General features: G+C 38.1%; 1 protein-coding gene across 2 annotated transcripts in view; it reads right to left on the bottom strand.

Annotated features, from left to right (window-relative positions):
* phlpp2 (PH domain and leucine rich repeat protein phosphatase 2) overlaps positions 1-20,240 on the bottom strand; it is a 213,412-nt gene that overhangs the window by 98,217 nt on the left and 94,955 nt on the right. For both annotated transcript variants that reach the window (XR_007935807.1, XM_028809782.2), the window contains exons 4-5: positions 10,573-10,763; positions 6,558-6,683 (exon numbers count right to left, since the gene is read on the bottom strand). Coding sequence is in view for 1 of the 2 variants with exons in the window: in XM_028809782.2 (XP_028665615.2) it covers positions 6,558-6,683; positions 10,573-10,763 (317 nt within the window). In the remaining variant the exon portion in view is untranslated. The remainder of the gene's footprint in view (positions 1-6,557; positions 6,684-10,572; positions 10,764-20,240) is intronic.

The raw sequence follows: 20,240 nt of genomic DNA, 5'->3' as shown, positions 1-20,240 counted from the left end.
TTCTGGTCCACCATCCGGTGTCTCAGGAAGGGGAAGCAGTGCAGTGTCAACACTGTATATGGTGGGGATGGTGCGCTGCTGACCTCGACTCGGGACGTTGTGGGTCGGTGGGGGGAGTACTTCGAAGACCTCCTCAATCCCATTAACATGCCTTCCAATGAGGAAGCAGAGCCTGGGGACTCAGAGGTGGGCTCCCCCATCTCTGGGACTGAGGTCACCGAGGTGGTCAAAAAACTCCTTGGTGGCAGGGCCCCGGGGGTGGATGAGATACGCCCGGAGTTCCTCAAGGCTCTGGATGTTGTAGGACTGCCTTGGTTGACACGCCTCTGCAACATCGCATGGACATCAGGGATAGTGCCTCTGGATTGGCAGACCGGGGTGGTAGTGCCCCTCTTTAAGAAGGGGGATCGGAGGGTGTGTTCCAACTACAGAGGGATCACACTCCTCAGCCTCCCTGGAAAAGTCTATTCAGGGGTCCTGGAGAGGAGGGTCCGTCGGATAGTCGAGCCTCGGATTCAGGAGGAACAGTGTGGTTTTCGTCCTGGTCGCGGAACAGTGGACCAGCTCTATACCCTTAGCAGGGTCCTGGAGGGTGCATGGGAGTTTGCCCAACCAGTCTACATGTGTTTTGTGGACTTGGAAAAGGCATTCGACCGTGTCCTTCGGGGAATCCTGTGGGGGGTACTCCGAGAGTATGGGGTACCGGCCCCCCTGATAAGGGCTGTTCGGTCCCTGTACGATCGGTGCCAGAACTTGGTCCGCATTGCCGGCAGTAAGTCGAACCCGTTTCCAGTGAGAGTTGGACTCCGCCAGGGCTGCCCTTTGTCACCGATTCTGTTCATAACTTTTATGGACAGAATTTCTAGGCGCAGCCAGGGCGTTGAGGGGGTCCGGTTTGGTGGGCTCAGGATTGGGTCACTGCTTTTTGCAGATGATGTTGTCCTGTTTGCTTCATCAGGCCGTGATCTTCAGCTCTCTCTGGATCGGTTCGCAGCCGAGTGTGAAGCGGCTGGGATGAGAATCAGCACCTCCAAATCCGAGACCATGGTCCTCAGCCGGAAAAGGGTGGAGTGCCCTCTCAGGGTTGGTAGCGAGATCCTGCCCCAAGTGGAGGAGTTCAAGTATCTTGGGGTCTTGTTCACGAGTGAGGGAAGAATGGAGCGTGAGATCGACAGGCGGATCGGTGCGGCATCCGCAGTAATGCGGGTGCTGCATCGGTCTGTCGTGGTGAAAAAGGAGCTGAGCCGCAAGGCGAAGCTCTCAATTTACCAGTCGATCTATGTTCCTACCCTCACCTATGGTCATGAGCTATGGGTAGTGACCGAAAGAACGAGATCGCGAATACAAGCGGCTGAAATGAGTTTTCTCCGCAGGGTGTCTGGGCTTTCCCTTAAAGATAGGGTGAGAAGCTCAGTCATCCGGGAGGGGCTCAGAGTAGAGCCGCTGCTCCTCCGCATCGAGAGGAGTCAGATGAGGTGGCTCGGGCATCTGATCAGGATGCCTCCTGGACGCCTCCCTGGTGAGGTGTTCCGGGCACGTCTAACCGGGAGGAGGCCCCGGGGAAGACCCAGGACACATTGGAGGGACTATGTCTTTCGACTGGCCTGGGAACACCTTGGGATTCTCCCGGAAGAGCTAGAAGAAGTGGCCGGGGAGAGGGAAGTCTGGGCATCTCTGCTCAAGCTGCTGCCCCCGCGACCCGACCTCGGATAAGCGAGAGACAATGGATGGATGGATGGACTCCTGGTTTAGTTCCCTTTAAGAGGGCCAATGCTATTTGCACTGAAAAACATTTTTGATTTTTTGTCAATATACAGTGCATCCGGAAAGTATTCACAGCACATCACTTTTTACACATTTTGTTATGTTACAGCCTTATTCCAAAATGGATTAAATTCATTATTTTCCTCAGGGCGGCACGGTGGCGCAGTGGGTAGCGCTGTTGCCTCGCAGTTGGGGGACCTGGGTTCGCTTCCCGGGTCCTCCCTGCGTGGAGTTTGCATGTTCTCCCCGTGTCTGCGTGGGTTTCCTCCGGGCGCTCCGGTTTCCTCCCACAGTCCAGACATGCAGGTTAGGTGGATTGGCGATTCTAAATTGGCCCTAGTGTGTGCTTGGTGTGTGGGTGTGTTTGTGTGTGTCCTGTGGTGGGTTGGCACCCTGCCCGGGATTGGTTCCTGCCTTGTGCCCTGTGTTGGCTGGGATTGGCTCCAGCAGACCCCCGTGACCCTGTGTTCGGATTCAGCGGGTTGGAAAATGGATGGATGGATATTTTCCTCAGAATTCTGCACACAACACCCCATAATGACAACGTGAAAAAAGTTTACTTGAGGTTTTTGCAAATTTATTAAAAATAAAAAAACTGAGAAATCACATGTACATAAGTATTCACAGCCTTTGCTCAATACTTTGTCGATGCACCTTTGGCAGGAATTACAGCCTCAAGTCTTTTTGAATATGATGCCACAATTTTGGCACACCTATCCTTGGCCAGTTTTGCCCATTCCTCTTTGCAGCACCTCTCAAGCTCCATCAGGTTGGATGGGAAGCGTCGGTGCACAGCCATTTTAAGATCTCTCCAGAGATGTTCTATCGGACTCAAGTCTGAGCTCTGGCTAGGCCACTCAAGGACATTCACAGAGTTGTCCTGAAGCCACTCGTTTGATATCTTGGCTATGTGCTTAGGGTCGTTGTCCTGCTGAAAGATGAACCGTCGCCCCAGTCTGAGGTCAAGAGCGCTCTGGGGCAGGTTTTCATCCAGGATGTCTCTGTACATTGCTGCAGTCATCTTTCCCTTTATCCTGACTAGTCTCCCAGTTCCTGCCGCTGAAAAACATCCCCACAGCATGATGCTGCCACCACCATGCTTCACTGTAGGGATGGTGCCATGTTTCCCCCAAATGTCGCGCCTGGCATTCCCGTCAAAGAGTTCAAAATTTGTCTCATCAGACCAGAGAATATTCTTTCTCATGGTCTGAGAGTCCTTCAGGTGCCTTTTGGCAAACTCCAGGCGGGCTGCCATATGCCTTTTACTAAGGAGTGGCTTCCGTCTGGCCACTCTACCATACAGGCCTGATTGGTGGATTGCTGCAGAGATGGTTGTCCTTATGGAAGGTTCTCCTCTCTCCACAGAAGACCTCTGGAGCTCTGACAGAGTGACCATCGGGTTCTTGATCACCTCCCTGACTAAGGCCCTTCTCCCCCAATTGCTCAGTTTAGATAGCCGGCCAGCTCTAGGAAGAGTCCTGGTGGTTTCGAACTTCTTCCACTTACGGATGATGGAGGCCACTGTGCTCATTGGGACCTTCAAAACAGCAGAAATTTTTCTGTAACTTTCCCCAGATTTGTGCCTCGAGACAATCCTGTCATGGAGGTCTACAGACAATTCCTTTGACTTCATGCTTGGTTTGTGCTCTGACATGAACTGTCAACTGTGGGACCTTATATAGACAGGTGTGTGCCTTTCCAAATCATGTCCAATCAACTGAATTTACCACAGGTGGACTCCAATCAAGCTGCAGAAACATCTCAAGGATGATCAGGGGAAACAGGATGCACCTGAGCTCAATTTTGAACTTTATGGCAAAGGCTGTGAATACTTATGTACTGTACATGTGCTTTCTTAGTTTTTTTTATTTTTAATAAATTTGCAAAAATCTCAAACTTTTTTCACGTTGTCATTATGGGGTGTTGTGTGTAGAATTCTGAGGAAAAAAATGAATTTAATCCATTTTGGAATAAGGCTGTAACATAACAAAAGGTGGAAAAAGTGATGCGCTGTGAATACTTTCCGGATGCACTGTATATATCAGCTACCTGTTTTCTTGTCTCAGGATTAGAAACCAAAGCAAAGTAAAAACACTGGTGTGATTCCCTGCATACAGAAATCTATAAATATCGTGCCCTATTGCCTATTCATACAACAACAACAACAACAACATTTATTTCTATAGCACATTTTCATACACATGATGTAGCTCAAAGTGCTTTACAGGACGAAGAAAGAAAAATATAAAAATAAAATTAGGCAACACTAATTAACAAAGAATAAAGTGAGGTCTGATGGCCAGGAGGACAGAAAAAACAAACAAACAAAAACTGCAGAGGGCTGGAGAAAAAAAAACCAACATCTGCAGGGGTTCTGAGGCCACGAGACCACCCAGTCCCACTAACTTAAATGAGACCACTCAGTCCCCCTAACTTAAATGAACTCACTCAGTCCTCATGGTTTTCAGGCTTCACATGGTAGAACTTCATGATGATGGTCATGTGGACCTCTGGCCTCCACTCCATCAAGGTAAGGACATCACGGTTCTTCAGGACAGTGATACGGTTTCTTACTCCCATGAATCCCTCCATTATCCTTAGAATTCAATTTGTATTTAAATGTTCCCACACACTGTTGGCGGATTGGATTTATATTGTACACTCTTTGAGATATGATGGCATCAATCCTTGTTAGCTTCACAATGGGCTGAAATCTAGGGTGCTGAGAGGCCGTTACCAAGTTCTTTGTTGCAGATGCCAGTTTCTTCCTATTCTTATCAGGTTGTTTAATTTGTGTACGACCCTGAAGAGAGGACAAGTTGTCATTCTCTTGAAAATCTTCTCCAGTTTGATTTGGACACAATTTCTTCTCGGGCCTCACTGTGTTAGTCTTCGAGGATTCTGATGGCTTGTGGGCTTTACTGTCCTTCAAGTAGCAGCGTCAAGTAGCCTAGTTGTTTGACATTACATGAAGACGATTGTGTTTTATAAGGAGTAAACTGCATACAAATGTGTATGGGCCACGGTTTTATAAAACAGATTTTTTTTGGCGTATGCATACTTTTAACCCTGAATTCATGCACAGTTTTATAAATGAGACCCTGGTGCTTTCAATAATTGAATATCATCCACATTATCATTTCCACATGACCCATTCACTATAGTTTTTCAATCTATAAAATTCATCAAATAATGAGTAATTGTGCATTAAAATATACAGAAATATGTTACTTTATGCAAACTTCTTTTCACTTAGAAATTTGGAACAAAATCCCTAAAAAACACTATCACTCGACAAGTCACAATTTACATTAAAGGATTAATTAGTATTAGCATTTTTCAGGAAAATGTTTTTTCTTCACAATCATGGTGTATTATTAATATGCTATAGGAAATTACATTTTAAAATGAAGCATTGAATACATTGTTAAAAAAGTCTTAAAACTTACCATATATATTCATTTTCAAAGCCAGAAATGTTACTGGATATAGATCTGTGTGTTGAGATTACACTCATATTGAAAAATAGTGTATCAATGTTGTTTAAAGAAGGAAAAAAGCAAAAAGCAAACCACTGTAATGAGATTCAACCATTTTAAAAAGAGACAGGTTATGCTCTTCACTTCACTATTCACCTTCCTCCATGGCATCCGTCAGGCCATGAATGGCTGTGGAAAGTCATCGCCAAGTGCCTATATTGACACTGAATGTTGATGCCCTGTTGTGAATTGTTGTCTGTTCTGTAGACAATAATAACTCTGCTCAATAATAAGACTGCTCACATTCTTTCACTATACAGAAAATAATGTTAAATGTCACTGGAATCATTCCAATTTGTTTTCTGGTTTGTCAATAATCAAACAGAGTTTGATGTTTCAAAGTCTTGCATTTAGATCCTCAGCGCAACAAATTACTAATTCCTGAAATCAGCATTAGCCTGAAGGATATTCCATTGCAGGATTTCCTAATGCAAATGTTACTTATTAATTTTATGGAAATACTTTAAAATACAAGATAATTCATGAAATTGAGGAACTTGGCACTACATCAACTAAACCTAAAAAGGTAATCAGTGAATTGCTAGGGAAAAGAGTTAAAATCTAAAGGTACAGTTCGAAAAACTTTTTGATGCCATCTTATGCAGCTATTAGTTGTTTAGGTAACCATCTTAATACTTTGTAGCTACATCTATTGATTGACTTTTCTATAAAATGAAATCAATTGAGTGTAGAAAGAAAGTTAGCAATAATTGAAAAAACAAAAAGGGTGGTATCTGTTACATATGGTAGGTGGAAAACAAAACAAAAGATCAGTTAAAAATATTATTTGAATGAGTGATGCAGATACTCTAAATATAAAATATATGAAATAAAGAAATCATCACTGAAAGATACTGTATTTAAATGTTATTTGTAACAGTGTTCTTCTGGTGTAAATAGGTGGGGAACAGAGTTGAAATCTGAAGCAAAATCTCTAGCACATCAAGAGAAAGTTGACTGACATTAAACACATACGAGGAGCATAGGTATTCATCTTCTGCAAATGTTTTTTATGTTAAAAGAGTTTGGGTAAATTCCTCTTATATTCAAATGCATAATGTTTAATATATAGTGAAATTAATCATTTTCATTTAAATAAATATGGTGTTATGTTTCAAAATCTGTCATTTGCTATTCAATAAATGTTTGGTCTCATATACTCATTGTCACATTCTGCAATCTCCTCCTAATTTGTCTGATAAATTGAAGGTAATGCTGTATTGTAAGAAAAAAAAAATTAACAGAATTTCTTACCTTAGAAGCCTGCCGATACCACCTCTGGTAATCAACAAGTGAATCAAAATTGACAAAATAAGCTTGTGCTTGAGGCCCAGCAGAACTAAACATAAGGCAATGTAGTCTCCTTTTAACTTTTTCCACCTGTTAAAAAAAATCTGTAATATTGTCAATTGATAACTTTAGTTGATTTTAGCTATTTCAAATATGCTAATATAATAAGAAGCTACCCCCACACAGAACAACAGTCTTCCTAGAATGGTTTTATTTTGATTTATAGCCATTTTGCAGGAACATGGTTCTAAAAGGAACCATTTAATGATCAGTATCAACAGCAACTGCATTAGTTACCAATGCTTTCTGCAGTTAAAATAACCTTTATGAAGATTAAATATTTAAGACATCCAGTGTACAAAACCATCAAATTATTACTCATAATACTTAATGTTTTGACATTTTTAATATGTCTGTTCTAGAAGGCTTTAAACCCCTTATTATTATCTCCATAATGTGAAATGAGAAAAAAAGTTTGCTTAAATAATAAATAGAGGGCCTTCAAAAAATTCTCTGAGTTATAAGTTGTTAATATGGACCCAAATTGGTGTTTTCTAGGAAAATTCATGAGGTTTTTCAATGCTTTACAGTGCCTATAAAGAGTATTCACCCTCTTGGAGTTTTTCACGTTTTATTGTTGAACAAAGTGCTCTAAATTAATTACAAATGTAGAAAACAATTGAATTGATCACATAAGTATTCACCCACCTTCAAGTCAGTATTTAGTAAATTCTCTCTTTGCAGCAGTTACAGCTTTGAGTCTATGTAGGTGGGTCTCTGTCAGTTTTACGTGTTTGGACACTATAATTTGTCCCCATTCTTCTTTGCAAAACTGATGCATGGGGATAAAGACTTGAAACCCTTTTTCAAGTCCGACCACAAATTATCAGTTGAATTGAGATTTGGATTTTATTCAGCCACTCTGAGACATTAACATTGGAGTTTTCAAGCCATTCCTATGTGGCTTTAGTTTCATGCTTAGGGCCATCGTTTTGCTGGAAAACAAACCTTTTCCCAAGGTGCAGATTCCCTCCTGGATTTCCCAATATTTTGCTACATTAATTTTACCCGCTATCTTCAGAAACCTTTCAGGACCTACTGCAAAGAAACACCCCCATAGGATGATGCTGCCACCACCATGCTTCTCAGTGTGAATGATGTGTTTTGATAATGTGCAATACTTGAGTATCTTCTTCCAGCTGATTTTCAGAATCTCCCATGTGCCTTATGGCAAACTGTAACTGAGAAATCATGTGCCTTTTTTTACAGCATTCTTTCTTTTCTATTCTCCTGTAAATTTGCAACTGGACAAGTAACCGGACAACAATTGTTCCATGCACAGTCTTTCCCATCTGATCCATTGTAGCTTGTCACTCATTCAGAGTTCTCAGATAATCTCCCTCACTAGTCTTCTTCTAACACAACCACTCAGTTTTTGTGGATTGCCCACCATAGGCAGATTTACAGATATCCCATACTCTTTTCATTTCTTAATGACTGATTTAACTGATCTTTAAGGGATATTCACTGAGTTGGGACATTTTCTTGTATCCATCCTCTGACTTGTGCTTTTCAACCACCTGTACACAGTATTCATTGTGTAGGTTAGGCCACGACACTGTCTCGCTACAAGCCGGATCTTACAGATATTTATACTATAATTAACTGAGACGCATTGACTGTGGACAGTTGCTTGTATTTGAACATTTTAAAACTTTGTTTTTATGCCTTTTCTATCAGTATCTGTGATAGCTAATGTATATACTGGTGTGATGATGTTCTCATTATATGCCTTACCTCAGTCCCCAAAGAGTTAGGTTTATGCCATTGAATTGCCATTTTATGATGGATGTGTTTCCATATAACTGTATTAGAAAGATCTACAGAATCTTTAAAGTTGCCATCCAGTATTGCTTAATTGATGGAAGAAGTAAAAAGAAGAATGCATTGCTTTATGTTTAGTTCTGCTGGACCTCAAGCACAAGCTTTTTTCGTCAGTTTTGAATTACTCATTAATTACCTAATGGTCAAGATATTGTAAACCACAAAGCTATTAGTTCAGTTCCTGGATTTTATTCAATGTGTACCTTTCCCACCCCAAGGTCGTTGGAAAAACACAAGTCATGGGATGGATACCAGAAAATATCCAAGTCACTGACAGATTATGTACAGATATATTAAACTGAAATCCCAGAATTCTTTTTTAATCACCTGCTAATATAGTGGATTCTAATTCTCCCATTAGAAAATTGTTCATCTGAAGACTGCACCTTCCACTGTAGTACAAACAAGCAAACCTAAAATTGCTAAGCTACAGAAACAAAATTCTGTTTCTAGGGAAGCTTCCTTAGCTGTTTTGCTGTGAACAGTGACATTTTGATTTTCCCGCAGCATCCTAACCATTAGCTCGTTCTGAAATTTTAATTTTCTCAGTAAGGAACAATTACATTGAAAAATCCTTTCACCTATTTTCTAACCCACAGTGTGGCCAGAGCCTATCCTGGCAGCACTGAGCACAATTCTGGTACCAATACCGGACAGGGTAAACTCACACATATGCACATACAGTATTTTCCTGGACCAGTTTAGGGCTGCCCATTAACTTAGCACACATATTCTTGGGATATGGGAGGAAACCTGGAGGACTCTGAGAAAAATTTCAGTACTCACAGGCAAAACATGCAAACTCCACGCTAACAGTTACCCAATTAGGATTTGACCCCTGGCCTCTGTACCTGAGAACCAGTTCTGAAGCAGCACTGACAAATTATTTATAATATTTTTTTTGGAAAATTGACAGCTAAGTACAACACTCACTTAACATCATTGACAATGCAATTTTATTGAATTCCTCTTACTCACGAAAACAATCTAGATAAGCTGACATCTACTTACTGTATAATGTGGCTTTGAAAAAGGATTTGGACATAGTAGCTCCCCTAAAGCAAAAAGTGATTAAAGCACACGGTAACTCATCCCGGTCAAATTAGAGTACTCATGGAAGTACATCTCAAGATGCCAGACTACAAAGGATTCTGAGGATTAATAAAATAGCAGGGATTGGGCTTTTAGTTTGAGAGCCCCAAAGCTATGAAATGATCTGCATACATATATAAAGAGATGTATCTTCAATCTCAGTATTTTAAAATCAACACGAAGACTCACTACTTTAATCTAGAATACCCTGATTCAAACTGCTGTTTACCTGTGCATATTGTAACTCGTTTGTTAGACACCTGTGCAAGAACTGAAATCTAAGTAATCAATGTAGACCACAGCATTAACGTTTGCAATGCACCATGCAATGTGTATATCTCTATTCTGTGTCATGTGGTATGGGATTCGTAAAAGCAGTTTTAATGTTTGGGATGTGCCAGCTACTGGAATATCAAATGAAATGCATTATCTTACTAAAAATGTTTGTGATGCTCCATCTTTCGGAATGACCGAAGACATAGCAACAGGATGGACATACAGAAAGACACACAGACACTTACAGTATCCTTTTATTAAATTTGATAATTATGAACTGTCAAGCTGTTTTCCTGCCCATGGAAAGACATCTGAGATACTGGATACACTGTAATCAATGGATGAAAACATTTTGTTGCCAGATTAGATGGCCCAGCAGAGACTACTGTAGAATGCCCAGGATGGGATGGCCAGACTCCAAGACTGTAACTTCATATGACTTTGTCCTGACTTGAGATTTTGTTTTTCCTTCTACATTGTCACTGGTCATAACAATAAACTAATAGACAGGTAATGCTGTGCTCCATTTGTGTTATTCAGCTTCAAACTACCTTATTTTACTGTCTGTTTAAGCAAATCTTTGTTTTATGTGCATTCATTATGTAATTAGTACTGTAATTAGCAAAGTCTGTATTTGAATCTAACTGTTAACTTGTCACAGCACACTGTGCCTGCACTTAAAGAAGACTGCTACACAAAAATAAACTGAATTTAATTTGAATCTTACCTTCCCACCAACCAGAGGCAAAATGTGCATCTTTCCTGAGAAACTTTCCTTAACAGAGGCTACAATGAGGCAAGTCCCACAAAGTATAACCTGTCGCTCTGCCCATTTGTGAAGCTGAGTCTTTCCCTTACGCACACTAAAAATGCCTTTGAGCAGGATCCATTCAAGCTGGTCGGCATTGCTGGGTCTCTCTGTGGAAACAATACCTTTTTGTTAGTATATGAAAATATGAAAATAATAGAATGTCTTATGCTTTCTATGTTTGTCAATAAATTTTAACCCTAAACCAGTTTCTCCAGTATATATACCTACTGTATTTTACAGCATAAAACATTGAAGAATGTACAAAAAACAACTATGGATTTATGTAAATTATACATATTTACAAGGTGGACCAAAAATAAAAATGCGTGACAAAGTCTTTCAAATATGGAATTGAAAGTATTTCTGATTTTTTATGTACAGAGCACTTGATGGCCAAATTCACACTTTTAAATCAACAACCTGTTCCACTCCTTATAATTTACTTTAAATAATGATACAAAATACTTGTAGACTTTCACCAATGTCTCACTAGTTTAAGTTGAATTTATCTTGAGCTAGAATTATTTTTGAACTGAAGTTATTATCTGTACTGCTTTCACTGCATTCTTGTTTACAGTTTCTTGCTATCATGATTACACAAACAATGCTCAGTTTTTGTGCTTTTATTTGTTTTGTTTTCTATTTTTAGCCATTATTTTGGTTATGCTATAACTGTTGTGATTGGACCAGTGATTTTTCATGGGTGCTGCTAGATGTCATGGAGGTTAAACTGTAAAAAATCCCTGCATGGTATGACATGTGTATGAAGTTTGTTGAAAAATAATGCAAGGGTAAGAAAACATTATGTTTATGAACACTCTTCTGATAAAGAACCTCTAGATTACAACTTTTATTTTGTTACCTATTTTGAATTTAAGAATCTTCCATCAACTCTGACAAATATTGTAATGACCTACGGCATTTAGGACCTTTGCTATCTGCCACTCATTTACTTAATATTGCCCGCCTGGGCTTTTATGGATAGTTCCTAACTGTAACAACTCTAAGCAAAATAAAAATCAACTGAGTGTAGTTGATTATGTCATTTATTAGAAATCACTACAGTACATAATAATAAATATAATAGACTTCTGTATGTTTGTAACCAACTTTAAGAATGGATGAGTATATTCTGTAAGACTATAGCTAGTGAGTTTAGAAATGGGCATATCTGAAAATAAGTGAAGCCAAATGAACATTGCCAAATCTCACACGACATAGACAGAATATTTCAATCTTCACCACAGTTGTGTTAGGACATGACAAATCCAGATCCATATCTGAAGATATGAACTATAACTAACAGGAAATATTAATCTTTAACATGTCCCAGGGCAACAACTCTGACTATGTCTGCAATAATTAATAAATTAAAATAATAAACATACTGTATAAAACCTTGCAGTTTCTAGTTGTTTTTGCCTTGAAATATTTACCTAGGGTCAAATGTTCAATATTCATATGAGAATATTTTTTTCTTATCACAAGCAAAACAACCTAGTACTAAATGAGAATAATGTTTAATGTCAGATTGCTTACATTTCATATTATTACATATTAACTTACTAAAATCAATAAAAATTGAGAATAATACCCAAGAGTTATACAAAATATGAATTCACTGATACTTTGGCAGATGATGAGCAGACAGACAGACAGGTATTTAAAAATTTTGGTCCAGAATGATGTTAATTTGGCGCAGGCCCAAAACATGTGACCCAGTGAGGCTGGAACTCGACTGCAATGTTCGCAGGTTGGATCTTGCCCTGGAAACATTTTGAACAATTTTAAATGAGATAGATGTGCTTGATAAATGATTTTAAGCTGAATAATTGTATGCTTTGCACATACTGAGCTAGAATGAATTCTATGCATGGCTGCCTTCCACTCCTCTCCTGAAATGTTGAGTAAACTTAGTTTTTTCCCCCACTGTACACTGGGATCTTTGAAAGGAAGAGACTTTAAAATGTTTTTATATATTATAGAGATGCTGTCTGAGTCCTTAAGAGTGATCAATATTTCTTCTAGAATAAAAATAAGTGGGAGGTGAGGAAAATTAGGCAGATTTTGATTAGTAAAGTTTTTGATTTGGAGATAGTGGGAAAATTGTGTTGATGGGAAGCTAAATTTGGAGAGTAATTGCTCGTAGGATGCAAGGACATTACCTGTGTACAAATCTCTAAGTGATTTAATTCCGTACATTTTCCAAACATTAAAAACTGTATAAATTTGAAAGGGTTGAAAAAGGTGGTTATCATGTAGAGGTGTCACAAATAAAAGCTTCTCTATCTTGAACTGCTTCCTATATTTGTTCCATATTCTGAGTGAATGAAGGACAATTAGGTTGTTAATATATTGACAATAACTTTTATTTATTGGGGCACAAAGCAAGGAATATAAAGAAGTAAGTAGACCAAGCCAGTGTGTGTTCGTCTATTTGTGTCAATGTCCAGGTTTTTATAGCTTATATATTTGTTGCCCAATAATAAAATTGAAAGTTAGGTAGAGCCATGCCACCTTCTGCTTTAGGTCGTTGTAGGGTCACCCTATTATTTGATGTTTTGAAAGTTCCTAAAGTCCAACTGTCTATCACAGTACTTAGTAAGTTATTCCAAGTGTCTATGGTTCTCTGTGTAAAGAAAAACTTCCTAATGCTTGTGCAAAATGAATGGTTAACAAGTTTCCAAATGTGTCCCCGTGTTCTTAAAAATGACTATATTAATTCCCTTACTAACACTTCCATCATGTCACCTCTTAATCTTCATTAGCTCAAAGTGAAAAGGCTCAGTTCAGCTTTTAATCTTTCCTTGTAATTCATCCACTGTAGCCCTGGAATCAACCTGGTCACTCTTCCCCGCACTTTTATGTCTTTTTTGTAGCCAGGATACTAAAACTGAGCACAGTACTCCAAATGAGGCCTCAACAGTGTGTTACAAAGCTTGAGCATAACCGTAACCTCTTTGGACCTGTAGCATAACCTCTTTGGACTTGTAAGAACAGTTAATATTGTACAACGCTCTTATAAATATATACAGTGCATCCAGAAAGTATTCACAGCGCATCACTTTTTCCACCTTTTGTTATGTTACAGCCTTATTCCAAAATAGATTAAATTCATTTTTTTCCTCAGAATTCTGCACACAACACCCCATAATGACAACGTGAAAAAAGTTTACTTGAGGTTTTTGCAAATTTATTAAAAATAAATTTGAGTTGTACTTAAAAGGCCCATGGTGTCTTGATTAATTACATAACCTTTCCCTACACTTTCAGAGAACAAGGAAAGAAAGGAGGATTCATAGGATGTTAACACTCAAAGAAGTAAAAGTGTCACTCAGGAACGTTTAGTTTAAACCGTTCTTTGTTGAGTAAACTTTACTTTCTCCTAATTTTAAACAAAAATAAATAATTTACCCTTTGTTTAATAGTAGGTGGTTTAGGATTTTTCCATCTGAGCAAGAAAATACTGTCTGCTAGCAGTGTAGTGTAGGTACTACAACAGATTGCTCATTAAGCATTAAAGTCCTTGTGTGTAATACCCCACACTGGTACTTAAGTGGATTAGGGATCATTGTGGTTCCAAGACTATCAAAATGCAAAAAATTATTGTAAAAGTTTGAGTTGGATTAGATCATATTTCTCCCAGATAGAGGAAGAGTATATTCTATTAAGAATTGCCTTCCATTCATGACCTGAAAATCTCATTTAAAAATTTAATTCCAAATCCTGTCTCAGATTATTTAACAGTTCATACTTTTGAAAGCACTATACTAGCCTCCAGACACTAGCTATAATTTTATTGCAGCTGTAAAATATAATTTTTTCAGAAAGTATTGAAAGAAGGCAATGTCTGTAATGGATGTACAGTTAGGTCCATAAATATTTGGACAGAGACAACTTTTTTTCTAATTTTGTTTCTGTACATTACCACAATGAATTTTAAATGAAACAACTCCGATGCAGTTGAAGTGCAGACTTTCAGCTTTAATTCAGTGGGGTGAACAAAACGATTGCATAAAAATGTGAGCCATCCTTAAGCTGCGAAAACAGAAAAAACCCATCCGAGAAATTGCTACAATATTACGAGTGGCAAAATCTACAATTTGGTACATCCTGAGAAAGAAAGCAAGCACTGGTGAACTCAGCAACGCAAAAAGACCTGGACGTCCACGGAAGACAACAGTGGTGGATGATCACAGAATCATTTCCATGGTGAAGAGAAACCCCTTCACAACAGCCAACCAAGTGAACAACACTCTCCAGGGGGTAGGCGCATCGATATCCAAGTCTACCATAAAGAGAAGACTGCATGAAAGTAAATACAGAGGGTGCACTGCAAGGTGCAAGCCACTCATAAGCCTCAAGAATAGAAAGGCTAGATTGGACTTTGTTAAAGATCATCTAAAAAAGCCAGCACAGTTCTGGAAAAACATTCTTTGGACAGATGAAACCAAGATCAACCTCTACCAGAATGATGGCAAGAAAAAAGTATTGAGAAGGTGTGGAACAGCTCATTATCCAAAGCATACCACATCATCTGTAAAACACGGTGGAGGCAGTGTGATGGCTTGGGTTGCATGGCTGCCGGTGGCACTGGGACACTAGTGTTTATTGATGATGTGACACAGGACAGAAGCAGCCGAATGAATTCTGAGGTGTTCAGAGACATACTGTCTGCTCAAATCCAGCTAAATGCAGTCAAATTGATTGGGCGGCATGTCATGATACAGATGGACAATGACCCAAAACATACAGCCAAAGCAACCCAGGAGTTTATTAAAGCAAAGAAGTGGAAAATTCTTGAATGGCCAAGTCAGTCACCTGATCTTAATCCAACTGAGCATGCATTTCACTTGTTGAAGACTAAACTTCAGACAGAAAGGTCCACAAACAAACAGCAACTGAAAGCCACTGCAGTAAAGGCCTGGCAGAGCATTAAAAAGGAGGAAACCCAGCATCTGGTGATGTCCATGAGTTCAAGACTTCAGGCTGTCATTGCCAGCAAAGGGTTTTCAACCAAGTATTAGAAATGAACATTTATTTCCAGTTATTTAATTTGTCCAATTACTTTTGAGCCCCTGAAATGAAGGGATTGTGTTAAAAAAATGCTTTAGTTGCCTCACATTTTTATGCAATCGTTTGGTTCACCCCACTGAATTAAAGCTGAAAGTCTACATTTCAACTGCATCTGAGCTGTTTCATTTAAAATTCATTGTGGTAATGTACAGAACCAAAATGAGAAAAAAGTTGTCTCTGTCCAAATATTTATGGACCTAACTGTATAGCAAAAGAAATATGTTGATGAAAGATTATATTTGATTCACAGTTATAATAATCTATTAACAATATACAGATCTGTAAAGGTTCTAATACCAACCACATTCCATATATTAAGTGTTGTCTTTTAAGGGTGTGATTCAGAAGTTTTAATATTGTATTTTAAGTGAGTATTAAACCACTGAGTATCTATGAAGTTGGACGTATTTATCAGTAAAGTAGCGCAAAGCATACAGGAAGGAATTAGAACCTAATTTTCTCTCTTAGGCTCAAAAGGCTGGTACAAATATATATCTCTTTTTACCTTTTATAATTTCCTAATATGTACAGGTATATTGCAAACCAATGCTAATGCTGAACCCTGCTGTCTCCTCTGCTTTTTATTTCTAAAGAATTGTTTTATACAAGGTCTTATCTTCCAAATGAACAAAGTTATAATTATGGCCAAGTTTTCTAAAGACTGATTTTGTAATACATACTGTAATGCACAGAAAAAGATACAGACATTTTAACAATGTTAATTCTCCAAATCAATGTAAAATGAAGACATGATTGGCTGATACATCTCTCTTTCATATACAGTATATAATTTTTAACATTCATTGAAAAAAATCACTCTATTTTCACAATAATTAATTTTTTAACAGATTGTTAAATGTTTCTTTTCTAGAAGCAGTTTGTTTATTCAATAATGTCCAGTCTGTTTATTTGATAATTTCCAGTCATGCAATGTAAGTTTTGAGAGTTTCTAAATTTCACCAAACTAAAATGTTTTCCCTGAGGTTGCTGTTTCCCTCAGGAACTATTGAAAGTTTTGGATGTGCTTCACCCCTGTAAATTTCAAAAGTTACAATTTATGAGACTGCTCAAAGGAAACTGAGAAGAAAACTTGGCCTGCTGCTTCAAATTCATGTGTGAATTCATTTAGCTTTTCTTTTTTTAAAAGTATTCCTTATTTTTAATATTTTGTAAACTGTTAATTTATTCATATTTTTTGTGAAGGAATTTAATTTTATATCTTAAAATCTTGTATACAAATGGGATGTATTGTATGTAGTATTGAAAATAAAAAACTGCAAACTAAAATTATTTGTTTTTTAAGAATAAGGCTTATAATTCCTTTAACAGCTTACATACATTTTGCCTTATACACAATTTTAGACCCATGACATTATCTGTACCATACTGTATATATTCAGAAGTCACATGACTTCTGTAAACTGGCAGGTATCACCTTTAAATTGTAAGTAATAGTAATTATTGAATACAAATCAGCCATATTGGAACTAAGATTTTGAAATAGAATAAGTGTCCAGGATTAAAATGTTATTTCAGACTTTAAGCTGTGATTTTAGTGTAAATTCTTGCTTTGACAGCTATTGTTTATTTTGTGAATCCTGTGCTTCACTTTTAACAACTGTTTTAATAACTTTCCATATCTTATTTTCATAACTTGTAAATTATTTCACTTCTTTGCATTCTCCCGACCCCTTATTTGTATAAAGTGTTTTGGGGTTGTCCAGTTCTGAATGTTTGTGTGTTCCTATGCATTAAGGAACTCAAGGAAAGAAGAGGCTGAATATACGTTCTAACACACTTTATGGGGGTGGGTAGTCCTAACACTTTGCAGACATCAAGCGTTACTTCTGCTTACTGAATATTCAGTAACTTAACAGTACAGCAATTGGCATAGTGCATTAAATAATTCAGAGGCATCTTCATACAGCATAAAATACATATTGTACATAAAAAAATTACACTGAACAATTATTATTAGCAACTATACAACTAGACAATTCTAGCTTCTATCAAACTTTAAAAAAAAACTATATTTATAGAGGTACAGCTGACATATTTTTAGTAACTCAAACTAACTTAAATTAAACCAAACTCTCACAAAGGTGATTGCAATTTGCAACCCCTCTCAGACTGTCAGAGCTCTGCAGTCGTCATTCAAAGCTTCACACCCCACAATCCTGTATGAGAGCCTCCTATTTCACTGTGTTTGAACTGGCGCTCTGGCCACGGATGTCTATCACCATGAGTAAAAAATGTTGCTTCTAATTAGGTGTACTCCATTGATTCTCTTAACAATTACAAATTGAATCAGTAATAATTTGAATGAGGGCTTTTTTTAACCCATCTATTCTTTTTTAAAAATATTCAAGTCCAGCAAAAGGCTCAAAACTAACAGTACAAAGCAAATAAAAGGTAATGCATTGATACATTATTTCATAATAATATATCTATCAAGTAGTATTGTATCAGTGTATTTTTTACAATTATACCAGGTGGTATTCTTACTACTGTAAATATATATTAAAAGAGTTAGAGCATTATTACAGTAACATTTTACAAAGTATAGAATTATAATATTGTAATATGAGATCAAGCACATTAAAACCATTACCCACCTTACTGTAAGTCTCCGGATTTAAGACTCTGATGCACAAAGTATTTGTCAATAGGGTGGAATTCAGTTGTGTACAACTACATGGAGTATTTAGCTACAGTGTTACTACCATCTACAGTCATGTATTTTATGGTTTTATCTTGTAATGTGGGTCAGTTATAGAACGCTCCATTTAATCTGCATAAACAGACTTTTTGCTCTAGTTCTTCCCTTACAATTCACTGAATATATCGGATTATTTATGCTATAAGTTGGTGAAAGGATCAATGGCAGTGGATATGCGCAATGCTGTCTAGATCTTCATTATAAAGTTAGATATTTAGAATATATATATTAAATTAAATATAAATATTAAATATATATATTAATATATATATAAATTAAATATATCAATATTAATATATAAATATTAAATATATATCTATAAATACCTGGGAGTGCAGCTGGATGATAAATTAGACTGGACTGCCAATACTGATGCTCTGTGTAAGAAAGGACAGAGCCAGTTATACTTCCTTAGAAGGCTGGCGTCCTTCAACATCTGCAAGAAGATGCTGCAGATGTTCTATCAGACGGTTGTGGCGAGCGCCCTCTTCTACGCGGTGGTGTGCTGGGGAGGCAGCATTAAGAAGAAGGACGCATCACGCCTGGACAAACTGGTGAGGAAGGCAGGCTCTATTGTTGGCATGGAGCTGGACAGCTTGACATCTGTGGCAGAGCGACGGGCGCTCAGCAGGCTCCTATCAATTATGGAGAATCCACTGCATCCACTAAACAATGTCATCTCCAGACAGAAGAGCAGCTTCAGCGACAGACTGCTGTCACTGTCCTGCTCCACTGACAGACTGAGAAGCTCGTTCCTCCCCCAAACTAGGCGACTCTTCAATTCCACCTGGGGGGGGGTAAATGTTAACATTATACAAAGTTATTGTCTGTTTTTACCTGCATTATTATCAATCTTTAATTTAATATTGTTTTTTGTATCAGTATGCTGCTGCTGGAGTATGTGAATTTCCCCTTGGGATTAATAAAGTATCTATCTATCTATCTATCTATCTATTGGGAAATCCAAAAGTACTCCTTGGGCCCCTGTGGTTATCTTCTCCAGATGTTGTTAGAATATGCAGAATTAGAGCTTCACAGCTCTACAGTAGTAGTGGACAGTTCCCCGGTAAGACACTGGTAGTAATTTGTCAACAGATACAAATTTTTTTGTATGATTTCTTACACATTTCTATCTGTTGTGGTGTGAAATTTGGCATATAAATTGATAAATATTTTGTATGTCTTTATTTGTAACTTATAACACTAATGTCTAACATTAATAAGAACAGCAATGGTTTGATGGTTAAGAACCAGTTCTTTGTAATTTTGCAATAGGGTTGGGGGAAGTGCCTAAAACAAGTTTGGCAAGTGTTTCTCTGCAGAACTCTCTCAATCAACCCCTACAGGAATACCAGACTGCCTAGCTGGCAAGTTTCACCTTAACAAATGGTTTTGGTGGCAGGTGTGAAGGTATTGTATGCCCCATTGGTCTGAAGTATGGCTGTTTGGAACTGGCTTGTATCAGAAGTCTTTAAGTAGCATGACACCCTATGGCTGTAGGGGTTGGACAAAAAAATCAATAAATTTGCTTGCTTTACCTCCCTCTCTTCTACCATCTAATGAAGGAGCATCTCACACACCATAAAGTGAAAAGGACAACACAATAAAGAGCACAGCTCAGCAGCCATATTGAGACAGGCATGTGGCCTGTTCTGAAGAAAGCTGACCAAAAATGATGCCTTAACTAGAGACATTTAAAGTAACTACAAGTCTGTGTGCCGCCCAAAATTACACATCAGCATTTATCAGGTTGTATGGTTGCCGATATTCAAATGTACTTTGAATATTG

This window comes from Erpetoichthys calabaricus, chromosome 9 (genome assembly GCF_900747795.2).
Source record: "Erpetoichthys calabaricus chromosome 9, fErpCal1.3, whole genome shotgun sequence".
NCBI classification, from domain to species: domain Eukaryota; kingdom Metazoa; phylum Chordata; class Cladistia; order Polypteriformes; family Polypteridae; genus Erpetoichthys; species Erpetoichthys calabaricus.
This window is presented reverse-complemented; position numbering and strand designations above follow the sequence as displayed.